We start from the raw sequence: 14,669 nt of genomic DNA on the forward strand, positions 1-14,669 counted from the left end.
CTCAGGCAGAGGCTAAATGATCCTGGTTCATCAAAGTCCTACAGTCCAACTAATGCAACCAGTAGTCCAAAGTCAGTCCACAAATGGGTCAGTGTTGCCACACACACACACACACACACACACACACACACACACACACACACGGAGGCTAGGTGAACTGAAGATATCAGTGTGAGTGGGTGTGTGAATGGACTGGCGAGCCTGCAGGGCTCTTCCTGCTTTCTGCACATTGCATGCTGGGACAGATTCCCACCTCCTGTGACTTTGATATGGGTGGGGGCAGAAAACTAATAAATGAAGGAACGTCCTCAACCCGTGGGCATCATGGGAAATTTGAGAGCGTCAATGTTTAAAGTAAATAGGACCTCCACTCACCAGACAGACGTTCAGGACTTCATCCAGCTATGACCCGAGAATGAACCAAAACCCTCGTCTAGCGCTCCCTTGTGTCCGCATTTGCTGAAAGTAGAAAATTCAGCTGACACTTTTCCAAAGATAAAACGTGAACACGGGGCGTCTGGGTAGCATAGCAGTCTATTCCCTTGCCTACCAACACGGGGATCACCGGTTCGAATCCCCGTGGTGGAAATCACTAAGTCACACCGGCTTGCTCGGGTGTCTGCGGGTGGGAAGCCGGATGTGGGTATGTGTCCTGGTCGCTGCACTAGCGCCTCCTCTGGTCGGTCGGGGCACCTGATCGGGGGGGAGGGGGAACTGGGGGGAATAGTGTGATCCTCCCACGCGCTACATCCCCCCGGAGAAACTCCTCACTGTCAGGTGAAAAGAAGCGGCTGGCGACTCCACATGTATGGGAGGAGGCATGTGGTAGTCTGAGGCCCTCCCCGGATCAGCAGAGGGGGTGGAGCAGAGACCAGGACGGCTCGGAAGAGTGGGGTAATTGGCCAAGTACAATTGGGGAGAAACCCATACAGACGCAGGGAGAACATGCAAACTCCACACAGAGGACGACCCCAAAGGTTGGACTACCCCGGGGCTCGAACCCTTCTTGCTGTGAAGCGACCACTGCCTAACAGACCGACCACTCCTTGCAGACGAACTAGATGAGGACTAACGGAGCAGGAAGAGGCCTGCCCAGCATCACTGCACTGTTCTCCCTTTAAACGAGGTGACTAAGAATGTCGCTGCTCAGCTCAGCACAAGTCAGCAGGGATGTTACTGAACCGGTTTTCATGCCCGGCGGGATCCAGTGTCAGGACGCTTCCACACTCACGCCACACACGCTCGGAGACGTTTCAACACACAAACGCACTGCAACATCCTCCCTGCGTTGGCACCCCACCTCGCAGAGCACTGCATTTCTGTTCATACCCCGGCTGTTTTCTAACCCGTGCCTCCACACAGTTAACACGCGGATGTTTCCACGACTCGCCAGGCTGTTTTGCTGTTTTGTAAACTGTATGTAATTATCCTTAATTTCCCTCCGGAGCCCAAGGCTCATAAATCCGGTTTTGCATAACCACGTGGATGCCGAGGCCCAGAAGAATGTTTTGGCTCACGTGACAAACAGCCTCACACCAGAACCAGGATCTGTTGCTCTGTTTGTTTCTTCTCCCAACTTTCCCAGCATTTAACTTGATGGGTTTTTTTATGTAACAGTAACTCTGGAACCAGTTTGCCAGCAGAGGTTTTTCATTATTATGGACTGCATATGTGTTGTTTTTATACAGCATTAGTAATGGCTGATTTGATAGTGTGATAGTGTTAGGAACGTGTATTTGTGTAGTTTTAGTCTTAAGTATAATAGTGTTAGCATTTGTAGTTTATTAGCGCACTACATATTTGTCAGAAACTTGTCAGAAGCGCTTTGTCTAAACATGGTTTCCCCCAGCCCACAGCAGTGCAACAAAAACACATATCCAAAAACTACAAGAACACATATATCCAAACTTACACATATAGCTAAAATAAACAAAGAATAAAATAAAAACCACTGTCCAGAGAACGAACGCCAGCCAGGATGACTGTCGGAACTGCCAGTCTGCATGGGCTAGCAGTTAGCTTAGCCTGCCCCACTTCAGCATCCTGTCAGACCGCCCTCGGTGTTTCCGCTTTGGGCACAGCTCCGGTCAGGGCCGTGGTCCCTGGGCCCACAGGACGCAGCAGACCAGGCTCCCCCCAGCCGATCCAGCGCCAGCTCTCCCAGCCAGACGCCTTCGACACACCTCGCCGCACTCCACACGACGGCACTAAAACACAGTCAACGCTAGGCGGCAGACCGCCCTCGGTGTGATCAGAACTACTGGTCTGCATGGGCTATCAGTTAATTTAGCCCGCCCCGCTCCCACGTCCTGTCAGACCGCCCTCGGTGTTTCCTCTTCAGGCACAGCTCCAGGCAGGGCCATGGTCCCTGGGCCCACAGGACGCAGCAGACCAAGCTCTTCCAGCCATCAAACGAAGACAAATTTAGATGCAGACGTGGACAAAGACACTGCATGGAAGGTACTGGGTGAGGCCGCCACAAACGTGAATTTGTGCCGCCATCTTCCCACACAGGAGGCGGAAGCCAATATGATACATCAACACATTTTGGATGGATGTGTCTTTGCACCTAAAGTCACATGATTAAAAATGTTATTTTTTCTGCTTCGGTTCCTTGTTAGCTCCAGTTGGTTCTGGTCATTAGATGCAAAATGGGTCATAATCTGGTGAACAAACTGGATTAATCAAATTATCATCTACAGTCCATTTAAATCAGGGGAAAAGGATTAACAGTGCCTCAAATTTTTTAAGCTGTCAGGCAGAGGAGCCATAGAGGTTCTTGCATGGGGGTGACATGCTAGCATGGTCTCTGGCACATGGTGGCGAGGTGGTTAACCTCAACCAAGCTAGAGAAGACAGAACCACCGAGAAATGTCACTCACGTTTTGACAGCATGATCCAAGTTTTACTCCGATATCACATACCCTAGTGGCACACTTTTACTGCTGGTCCAGTTTAATCACTTGACACCAGTGTGTGTGTCAAGGTGGTTAAACTGGACCAGCAGTGTCATGCAAACACAAGAATAGAACCGATTACATGGAGAAGATCATGTTGCGATATGCAGATTACATACAAAATGTTGTGATTTTTGTGCCAAAAATAGTGACTTCCAAGTCTGTTTGTTCTTGAAATGTGTGTCGGATGCCTGAGGCCCGTGAGGCCCCTGGAAAATGGAGGGTGCTGGGGTCTGGGGTTGGGGTGTTCATGGCCTGGGAAGGCTCCATACTGTGCATTCAAGTGATATTAGGCTTATCAGATCAACCAGTTTCGCTCCGGGAGTCACCACAAGAACGCCTTCCTAAATCTGAGGATGAAGACAGGCGCAATGAAAGTTCAGCTAGAGTGCAAATTGCCGAGTTATGACGTCATCGCAGTTATTTTTTAAACACACCATTTCAGAGCTTAGAGTCACTTTTTGTTACATGTATACCTAGTTCACAGGAAAGACAAACTTGAACTGGTTTGAGTTGAATTATCAACATGGAACTGTATTATCTAGCTCTGATTCTGGGTTGGAGCTAGATAATACTGTAACGACCATGGATAACTAGACTTGCTAGCCCTTGGCTAATGGGTCAGACCCTTTAATGATAATAATAATAACAATAAACCAATCTTATATAGCGCTTTTCTAACACTCAAAGTGGTATTACAGCAAACGGGGTGAAACAAGACAACAGATAAACATAACACAGACATACATGGGTGGATGGGAAGGGGGGCTACGAGAGGGAGAAGTGGCAGCCACAAACAATGCCAGCAGTACTCTCCCATTTAAACACATACCAGAGGGCAAGAAAAACAACAGCACTGTAGACGTTTTTCTGGAGGGGTTTACTCCTGTACCCTCTCCCTCTCCCGAGGTAACCACTTTAGTTGACTGGTTAACGTAGTCGCTCGTGTTGCGGGAGACCCGGGTTCGCATCCCGGCTGCGGCGGTTCCAGGCTGCCCCCTGAATTCACTACAATACGACAGATGAGCTACAGCTACAAATGGCAAACAGAGTCATTTCTTTACATCTAAAATTAAGCAACATCTTTCCGCAACATTTATGCTGACCTCTCTGAAGACCAGCTGAAAAAGAGAGGCGAGCATCCACACGCTGTGGTGGACAATAAAATCCTGTGGGCCCCCTGCAGGGAGGGCGCATGGGCCCTTTCGCAATGGAGGTGCAGTTATAGTGACGCCAGCAAAATTAACTAAAAAATAAATATTACAAGCGCATGCACACACGCACGCAACAATTATGTGCCTTACAGTAAAATGATCTGCCGAAGCCAAGTTATGTCCACAATTACGAGGATGAGCGGATGGAGGGAATTGTGGACGTTAGCTGGTAGGTGCAGGTGAAAGTTTGTCGACAGTTGTGTGCATGTTGTTGACATTTATCCATTGTAAATCCTGCAGGCATTGTGAAAAATATGCCATTGTCAATAGCACACGCCAACAAACAGGAAACTGGTATGACCGCTGCAGTAGAAACCGGACGTCAGTGGACTACAGCTATGCACAGAGTCGATAGGGCCCTAAACCGGGTGCACCGACATGCACCTGAAAGTGAAGATATAGGGTCGCCTCCTGTGGTGGGAAGATCAACTGCGGTGCTGCGTCCTAAAACCAGTCCTCTGAGTGTGTTGGACGTTGTTCATCAGAACAAACAAAGATTTGGTTGTGTTTGCTCTGTGTGCACGTGTTGCTCATGTGGCTGGGGAGCCACTTGTCAGCCTGCTATCTCTGCTGTCTTTAAAAGTGGATCATCATTATCAATAGCCACCTAAACCAGTTCAGGGTCGTGGGGGAATGGAGTCTATCCCAGCATGCACTGGGCAACAGGCAAAGACCCCCCCACACACACACACACACACCTGTCACATCTAGGAGATTATTTAGTCTCCTGTAGGTATCTGACACCGACAGAACGTGTATGACACCCATGTGATGATGACGGCAGCATGCGTATGTAGGGCTATAGGAGTGTGTATATAGATCACCTTGGCCAATGAACAAATATGACCCACTGATCTAAGCTGGGTTCAACAACGGAGGAGCTGAAGGAAAAAACGCCATATACAGTGACAAAATAGAAATATGTCACAAGTACACTTCAGTATAGAACAGAAAAATAATAAACTGTTTTTTTTGTCAGTTCAGTCCCAGTTCAGTATTAAACCCTCTTGTTTTTAAGCCCCCCCCCTCCCAAAAAAAGAAGAAAATTGTACCCAGGTAGTATAATTTTGAATTTGGAGAGCCCCCAGAAAAACTTACCTGACTGTCCTCCTGTGTTTATCGTCTCCTGTGTTTGACGTCTTCGCCACTGAGGAAGAGGCAGCGTGCACTGAGGATGAGGCAGAGTGCGCTGAGGAAGAGGCAGAAAGAGGTGAGGAAGAGGCACAGTGCGCTGAGGAAGAGGCAGAAGGCACTGAGGAAGAGGCAGATTACACTGAGGAAGAGGCAGAGTACACTGGGGACGAGGCAGAGTACACTGAGGAAGAGGCAGAGTACACTGAGGATGGGGCCGACTACACTGAGGCAGAGTGCACTGAGGCAGAGTGCACTGAGGCAGAGTGCACTGAGGCAGAGGCAGAGTACACTGAGGAAGAGGCAGAGTGCACTGAGGAAGAGGCAGAGTGCACTGAGGAAGAGGCAGAGTGCACTGAGGCAGAGTGCACTGAGGCAGAGTACACTGAGGCAGAGTGCATTGAGGCAGAGGCAGAGTGCACTGAGGCAGAGGCAGAGTGCAGTGAGGAAGAGGCAGAGTGCATTGAGGCAGAGGCAGAGTGCACTGAGGAAGAGGCAGAGTGCACTGAGGCAGAGGTAGAGTGCACTGACGCAGAGGCAGAGTACACTGAGGAAGAGGCAGAGTGCACTGAGGAAGAGGCAGAGTGCACTGAGGAAGAGGCAGAGTACACTGAGGGAGAGGCAGAGTGCACTGAGGCAGAGTGCACTGAGGAAGAGGCAGAGTGCACTGAGGCAGAGTACACTGAGGCAGAGTACACTGAGGCAGAGTGCACTGAGGCAGAGTGCAGTGAGGAAGAGGCAGAGTGCACTGAGGCAGAGGCAGAGTGCAGTGAGGAAGAGGCAGAGTGCATTGAGGCAGAGGCAGAGTGCACTGAGGAAGAGGCAGAGTGCACTGAGGCAGAGGTAGAGTGCACTGAGGCAGAGGCAGAGTACACTGAGGAAGAGGCAGAGTGCACTGAGGAAGAGGCAGAGTGCACTGAGGAAGAGGCAGAGTACACTGAGGGAGAGGCAGAGTGCACTGAGGCAGAGGCAGAGTGCACTGAGGCAGAGGCAGAGTGCACTGAGGAAGAGGCAGAGTGCAGTGAGGAAGAGGCAGAGTGCACTGAGGAAGAGGCAGAGTGCAGTGAGGAAGAGGCAGAGTGCACTGAGGAAGAGGCAAAGTACACTGAGGAAGAGGCAGAGTGCACTGAGGAAGAGGCAGAGTGCAGTGAGGAAGAGGCAGAGTGCAGTGAGGAAGAGGCACAGTACACTGAGGAAGAGGCAGAGTACAGTGGCTAGAGCGACGGTGGAGTTCTTCCTCCACGTGCTGTCCACGTTGCTCTCAGCCAGTCATGCGTGAAAACACGAAAAAAAAGAAGAAGAAACAAACCCCCCAAAGCAACAAGCCGCACACGGCAGGGGAAATCAGTAAGCGTCCACGACTCCAAAGCAGCAGATGTGGAGTTTGAGTGTCTACTGTAGCTCTCACACTCCCAGAACGTAGAATTAGGGAACAAATCAGCAACAAACCAGAATGAAGCTGCTGAAGCCGCATATGGCGACGTGACGTAGTCACTTAGCTCCGTGAAGCTAACAGCGCTAACCCCCGCAGAGTCACTACACTCACCACCACAGCTAGGTGGCAGTCTCGGGGAAACGGCAGGCTGGGTCTAACGGTCCCCGACTGGCTCATAAGGAAATACCTTCGGCGCTCGTTACCGTTTGAACAACACCACAGCAACGTAGCTGCTAGCTAGCTAGCGTGGCTAAGCTAGATCGGAGGCGGCCGACCCGGCGGAGCTAAGGCGGCTAACGGCTAACGCGGCACAGCTAGCTACTGCTAGCGCTCCCCGGGGAACCCTCCAGTAATACTCACATCCCACACCACAAGAACTCCAACATGTAGCGGCTGCGTTTGTAGACACCAGTCATAGAATTTGGGTCAGCTTACTTGTTTAGGTAGCGTCCTAGAATCGGTGTCGGTCCGCTAGCAAGCCGGGACGTTCTGAACGGGGTTTAGTCTGTCCCTTCCTACACACTGCTAGCGCCCTCTGCTGGGGGGCTGGGGGAATGCGCTAGAATGTACGATAACAACTAGCGCAGCTAAATTCATGGGAGTTTACACGTATTACGGGGGGGGGGGGGTTATAAACTATAACGCAGTTGTTGTGAGGTTTGGGCACGAAGTTGTGAAAACGCCGGTTAAGTGGAGCCGTTAAAAAGTATTTAAGCATGGGCGTTTCCCTTGTGTCAAGTCAGCGCGCCGTCAGACTGCAGAGCCGGAAGTGTGTCAGCATGACTGACCGGAAAGTCACACACCTGCTAACTGGGACTGGCCAATAACTGTACTAATGGAGGCGCCCGGGTGGCGTAGCGGGCTATTCCGTTGCCTACCAACGCGGTGATCGCCGGTTCGAGTCCCCGCGTTACCTCCGGCTTGGTCGGGCGTCCCCACAGACACAACTGGCCGTGTCTGCGGGTGGGAAGCCGGATGTGGGTCTGTGTCCTGCTCGCTGCACTGGCGCCTCCTCTGGTCGGTCGGGGCGCCCCCGGATCGGCGGAGAGGAGGTGGAGCAGCGAACGGGGCGGCTCAAGAGGAGCTGGGTAATTGGCCGGGTACCAAAAAAAGGGGGGGAAATTGGAAGAAAATAAATAAATAAATAAACCGGGAAAAAATAACTGTACAAATGAATATAAGTATTAGTGTTTAGCGTAGTTCCGTGGTATTGTATCAGCATGTGATACAGTACCACTGGGTGGGCCCTGCGTGATGGCCTGGCGGCGGCCTGTCCAGGGTGTGTCCCCGCCTGCCGCCCGGTGCCTGCTGGGATTGGCTCCGGCATCCCCGCGGCCCTGAGAGCAGCATGAGCGGTTTCATAACGGGGGGGGGGGGGGGGGGGGGACGGATCAGCACGACGTTCACATATCGTCATACTGTGATGCACAGTTACGCTGTCTAAACTGATGATAATGAGAAGCTAGTGCCTTACATTTTTCCTTATTATGCATCATCCCAACCGCTGATCCTGGTGCTGGAGCCTGTCCCAGCAGCCACCGGGCGGCAGGCGGGGACACACCCGGGACAGGCCGCCGCCAGGCCATCGCAGGACTATTTGAGGGAGTATTATGTGAAAACTAGCTTTGGTTTGATATTATACTTTATATTACCAAGCTACATACTGGATATATATATATATATATATATATATATATATATATATATATATATATATATATATATATATATCTTTGCTCTGTTTTCTACATCGAAGGTTTCAGTGGACACATACACACACACACACGCACGCACACTGACACACACACATATATATATAGATGTGTGTGTATATATAAAAATATATTTATACCTATATAGGCATATACACATATTTATACAAATATATACATATATATACATATACTGCATATATAGATATACACTGTATATATATACTGTGTATATGTATGTGTGTGTATAAATATATATGTACCTAAGCGTATATATATGGATATATACATATCTATGTATATACATACGTATATGTATATACACATACACGTACATGTATATACACATACATGTACATCGAAAAGAAATAAATGTACGTAGAATAGAAATACATGGTACATAGAATAGAAACACATGGTACACAGAGAGCAACACATCTGTACAGTTCTGACTCTGTGTTTGTCCCTAAAAGGTTCTGTTCCGCATCCATCGCGGGTTCCTCTGGTTCTCCGAGGCGTGTGTTCACTCACACACACAGCTGTAATGATCAACCCAGGACTTTTATTCCTTCTATACCGACCACCATCTTGACGCAGATTCGGGCCAACTCCTCCATGTTGAGCAGCTCCGGTCTGAAACTCCTCCTAACTTCTCCCAACTTCTTCTAACTCCTCCTAACTCCTCCTAACTCCTCCTAACTTCCTATAAGTCCTCCTAACGTCTCCCAGCTTCTCCTAACTCCTCCTAACATCTCCTAGCCACACACATATCCTGTGTGTCACAGACACACAGGATATGTGTGTGGCTTCTAACAGCGCTTCGGATCATTAAATATGTCTGGAGGCAAAGGTCTCAAATGAACTGCTCAAGTAAGAATACAATAGAATAGAATAGAATAGAATAGAATAGAAACCCACAGGTTTCGGTGTCTTGCACGCTACACATGCTTCAGTCTGACTCAGTAGAATTACAGTGTGGCCCTAAACTGGGAAATAAAACACACCTCTGTAATCCAGCATCCAATCAAAACCACCTTTTATCCCCTGGTTTAAACATGTGACCTCATTTCTTATTTGTCATTTCTGACATCTATGTAACATGACGTGACATCGATGTAACATGACGTGACATCGATGTAACATGACGTGACATCGATGTAACATGAGGTGATGTGACATCTGATGTAACATGATGTGATGTGACATCTATGTAACATGAGGGGACATCTATGTAACATGATGTGACATCTGATGTAACATGACGTGACATCGATGTAACATGACGTGACATCTATGTAACATGATGTGATGTGACATCTATGTAACATGATGTGACATCTGATGTAACATGATGTGACATCTATGTAACATCATGTTACATAGATGTCACATCACATCATGTTACATCGATGTCACATTATGTTACATAACATCTATGTAACATGATGTGATGTGACATCTATGTAACATGATGTGATGTGACATCTATGTAACATGAGGTGACATCTATGTAACATGACGTGAGATCTGATGTAACATGAGGTGACATCTATGTAACATGATGTGATGTGACATCTATGTAACATGATGTGACATCTATGTAACATGATGTGATGTGACATCGATGTAACATGATGTGACATCTATGTAACATGAGGTGATGTGACATCTATGTAACATGAGGTGACATCTATGTAACATGACGTGAGATCTGATGTAACATGAGGTGACATCTATGTAACATGATGTGATGTGACATCTATGTAACATGAGGTGACATCTGATGTAACATGATGTGACATCGATGTAACATGACGTGATGTGACATCTATGTAACATGACGTGATGTGACATCTATGTAACATGATGTGATGTGACATCGATGTCACATGATGTGACATCGATGTAACGTTTTACTTGTATAACGTTCATTTTCAGTGTCATGTGCTCTCACATTGTTTTATTGAATTTTTATTCCGTTGTTGCACATTTAAACTGCCTTTTGTGACCGATAGTTTTATTAAATCAGCTTTTCTGCTTTTAATGGTTTGTCTGTTTTGTAACGTAAAGCCCTGCATCGATAAAGTCCATTATTATCATTATTATTATTGATTTTGTTGTTATTAAAATTATTATTACTATTATCATATTATTATTATATTACTATTATCATTATAATAATATTATTATCACTATTATTATTATTATATCGTTGTTGTTATTATTACTGTTATTGTTATTACATTATTCGCATTACTATTATTATAATTATTGTTATCATTATATTATTATTATTATATTATTGTTATTGTTTTTGTTATTATTACTATTACATTATTATCATTATTATATTATTATTATCACTATAATTATTATATTATTGTTATTATTATTACTGTTATTGTTATTATATTATTCGTATTACTATTATTGTTATAATTGTATTATTATAATCATTATTGTTATTATTATTATTGTTGTTGTTACAGAAAACTTTAGCTTGAAAACCCCTTAGTGAAGCAACTGGAAGCTGCCGTCAAAGTTCCGGGGTGTTGTTTTGTTCATGGGGTTTTGTTCCTTACCCGATGCGAGGGTCTAAGCACGGGGGGGGGGGTCCCTGGAGGCGGCTGTTTAATCTGTGATACTGGGCTATGCAAACACAAACTGACTTGACTTGACTTGTCTCGTTAGAGCCGAATCAGGTTCTGCATAATGAATCGGCTTTTGCATAATGAGGATCTTGTCTTTCCGGACTGCATCCCGCCCACAGACTGCATGGAGTCACACGGAGCGTGTGCGCCGCTGCAGCGTCACTAGCCGACCGACATCCGAACCCCGCCGACACACCGACACACGGAGCCACCATGAGCAGGTAAGTTCCCCTCCACATGACACCGGGGACATTTAACAGCTGGCCAGCAGGGATGGGCCAGCACGGTCCGCAGCAGCCCTCACCTGCCGACTCCAGGTCCGTTCTAGGACCCTCACTCCGCGTCTGTTTCTGGACCCTTCATATTGTTCTAGAGCGCGGCTTCCCCGCAGAGGCTCGTCCGGTGCGGGGACTCATCGCTCTTATCAAGACGGCGAGTGATGAGCAGTCAGCACACCTGAGCACCCCCAGACTGCTCCTCAGCTCCCCCAGGCTGCTCCTCAGCTCCCCCAGGCTGCTCCTCATCTCCCCCAGGCTGCTCCTCATCTCCCCCAGGCTGCTCCTCATCTCCTCCAGGCTGCTCCTCAGCTCCTACAGGCTGCTCCTCAGCAACCCCAGGCTGCTCCTCAGCTCCCCCAGGCTGCTCCTCAGCTCCTACAGGCTGCTCCTCAGCTCCCCCAGGCTGCTCCTCAGCTCCCCCAGGCTGCTCCTCAGCAACCCCAGGCTGCTCCTCAGCTCCTCCAGGCTGCTCCTCAGCACCCCCAGGCTGCTCCTCAGCTCCTCCAGGCTGCTCCTCAGCACCCCCAGGCTGCTCCTCAGCTCCCCCAGGCTGCTCCTCAGCTCCTCCAGCCCGCTTTTATTCGTTCAGCCCGCTTTTATTCGTTCAGCCCGTTTTTTATTCGTTCAGCCCGCTTTTTATTCGTTCAGCCCGCTTTTTATTCGTTCAGCCCGCTTTTTCTTTTTCTTTTTGATTCGTTCAGGCTGATTTAACCGACGAATCACCGCCGGAAATAAAAAACGCGTGACTTTTAACTTCACTTCGGGCTGCTGGGGAGTCTAGGGGACTGAATCTACGACAGATTGAATGATTGATAGATTGACAGCTTTATTGATCGATCGAATGAATGATTGATTTATATGCACCCGCTCTGTGTGATCTGAACTTTGTTCTTCTCACCCAAACGGCCCTCCTCTGACGTCACACGGGGCTGAATTGTAAAAATGCCCCCGAGTGAAACGCTGCCATGCACAGTGCAGTAACCTGAACTCGGCAGTCTAGAAACCCTGTGCAGAGTCTAGACTGACTGGGACTTACCGCCATGAAATCCTGTTTGCGTCCGAGTCCTCGGCCAGAGCACGTCCACCGTGTGACACATCCGCAACCCATGATGCTAGCACGTCAAGTGGACCGTTACAGCCTGACCTCTGACCTCTGACTTCGTACCACACCCCCTGACAACTGGATATTTTAATGCACAAGAGATTAAATTATTTTGATGATGATGATGATGATGATGATGATGATGATGATGATTCAGTCACAGTCGTTTGACTTCCCACGTAAGTTCTCTTATTACCAGGAACTGGACTCGATGCCCTTGTCCCAGAGAGACCTGGACCTAACGTTTAAGAGGGATGTCAAGAGTGTGAAGAGGAACCCACAACCTGATTAAACCGGTGTGAGAGCTGATTAGACCGAGACTGTGTGTGTGCAGGCTACGCCAAGGACTGGCCTTACAGGAGACGAGGAGACCTCTGCAGAACCCTGTCCCGATCTTGCTTATTTAGAAATCGGCCTTTCCCCCGGAGACAAGGGGGAGTCAACATGCCTTACACAGACCCGCATACTTTCGGGCTTTGTCTCCGCTGTGTGTCAGACCGAAACACTTTTACGACTCCTCCTCAACAACCGCATAGTTTCTGCAGGTCTCATTCAGACCCGGAGGCTGAAAACAAAGCCAGTCTGCACAAAGTTCCCGTGTGGAAGGTGTCGGCCTCGCCCTGCACTATCTGGTGGAGGTTTTCCTCCCACCACCTCTTGGGCAGCCTCCTCTGGTCCCCCCTCAGACCCCACATTACGTAATGTGTCTTATTCGCCATATGGACCTCTGCATTTCATTGGATCTCGTGCCCGTTTCCTCGTGAGAAGATTCTCTGTATTGTAGGTAAGGTGGTCCCGGACCCCCGGCTCAAAGTCCGGGGCCATGGCCTTACCCTTGACATGCATGTGTGTGGAAGGTGGAGGCCTGCAGCAGTATGGTAAAGACACCATGTGGTACAATGCTGGTACTGCAGTGGAGACAGTAGGAGACCCCTCCCCTGTTGCTCTCCCCAGGTTTCCTCCCACCCCCCCCCCCTGTTATAAGTTTTTGTTTGCTCCTTTGTTTTTTTTAGGGAGTTGTTCCTTATCCGATGCGGGGGTCTAAGGACAGGATGTGGTGTTACTGTAAAGCCCCTTGAGGCACATTTGTAATTTGTGATATTGGGCTATGACTTGACTTGACTTAACTTGACTTGACTTGACTTGAGAGAGGCGACACAGTGGCGCGGCGCTTAGCGCGGTCGCCTCGCAGCAAGAAGGTCCTGGGTTGGGCTGACAACGTCCATCAATCCACAGTTCATCTATCAACAGTAGTGGAAGGGCACAACATTTGGTCAACATACAAAATGTACCATTTTTACTCAAGAGCTCGAAAAAACGCCACCTCTCAGCCAACGACGGTGTTAATCGTCTGGTGAAAGGCAAAACGTGGTGTTGTATGTTGCTGCTTTTCACCATCTAGGTTACAGATTTACAATAAAACAATCTAATCTAAACCGAATCTAATATAGTACGTTACATTTACGATACATGCATGTTACATATTTGTTACATCTGTTACATCTATGATACATATATCTTACATTTGTTACAGCCATGTTACATTTATGTTACATCTATGTTAAATTTATCTGATATCTATCTTACATCTATGTTACACCTATCTTACATCTATCATAGTAAATCTGTTAAATTTATGTTACATCTATGATACACCCATGTTACATCTATGTTACATGTAACATATATTAGGTTAAATTAGATTTAGAATAAAACAATTTAATCTAAATCGAATCTAATCTATGTTACATTTATGATACGTGCATGTTACATATTTGTTACATCTGTGTTACATCTGTTACATCTATGATACATATATCTTACATTTGTTACAGCTATGTTACATTTATGTTACATGGTTACATCTATGTTGAATTTATCTGATATCTATGTTACATCTATGTTACACCTATCTGACATCTATGTTACATCCAGCATGTTACATCTGTTACATCTAGCATGTTACATCTGTTACATCTAGCATGTTACATCTGTTACATCTAGCATGTTACATCTGTTACATTTATGTTACAGCTATGTTACATTTATGTTACATGGTTACATCTATGTTAAATTTATCTGATATCTATGTTACATCTATGTTACACCTATCTTACATCTATGTTACATCCAGCATGTTACATCTGTTACATCTAGCATGTTACATCTGTTACATCTAGCATGTTACA

At 47.3% G+C, this 14,669-nt stretch overlaps 1 protein-coding gene across 1 annotated transcript in view; it reads left to right on the plus strand.

Moving 5' to 3' along the window:
- The first annotated feature begins 11,230 nt into the window (after positions 1 to 11,230).
- LOC130113939 ((2R)-3-sulfolactate dehydrogenase (NADP(+))-like) overlaps positions 11,231 to 14,669 on the plus strand; it is a 28,624-nt gene continuing 25,185 nt past the window's right edge. Inside the window, exon 1 of the mRNA XM_056281647.1 lies at positions 11,231 to 11,321. Coding sequence (XP_056137622.1) covers positions 11,314 to 11,321 — 8 coding nt within the window. The 5' untranslated portion in view covers positions 11,231 to 11,313. The remainder of the gene's footprint in view (positions 11,322 to 14,669) is intronic.

Source organism: Lampris incognitus, chromosome 6 (genome assembly GCF_029633865.1).
Source record: "Lampris incognitus isolate fLamInc1 chromosome 6, fLamInc1.hap2, whole genome shotgun sequence".
Taxonomy (NCBI): domain Eukaryota; kingdom Metazoa; phylum Chordata; class Actinopteri; order Lampriformes; family Lampridae; genus Lampris; species Lampris incognitus.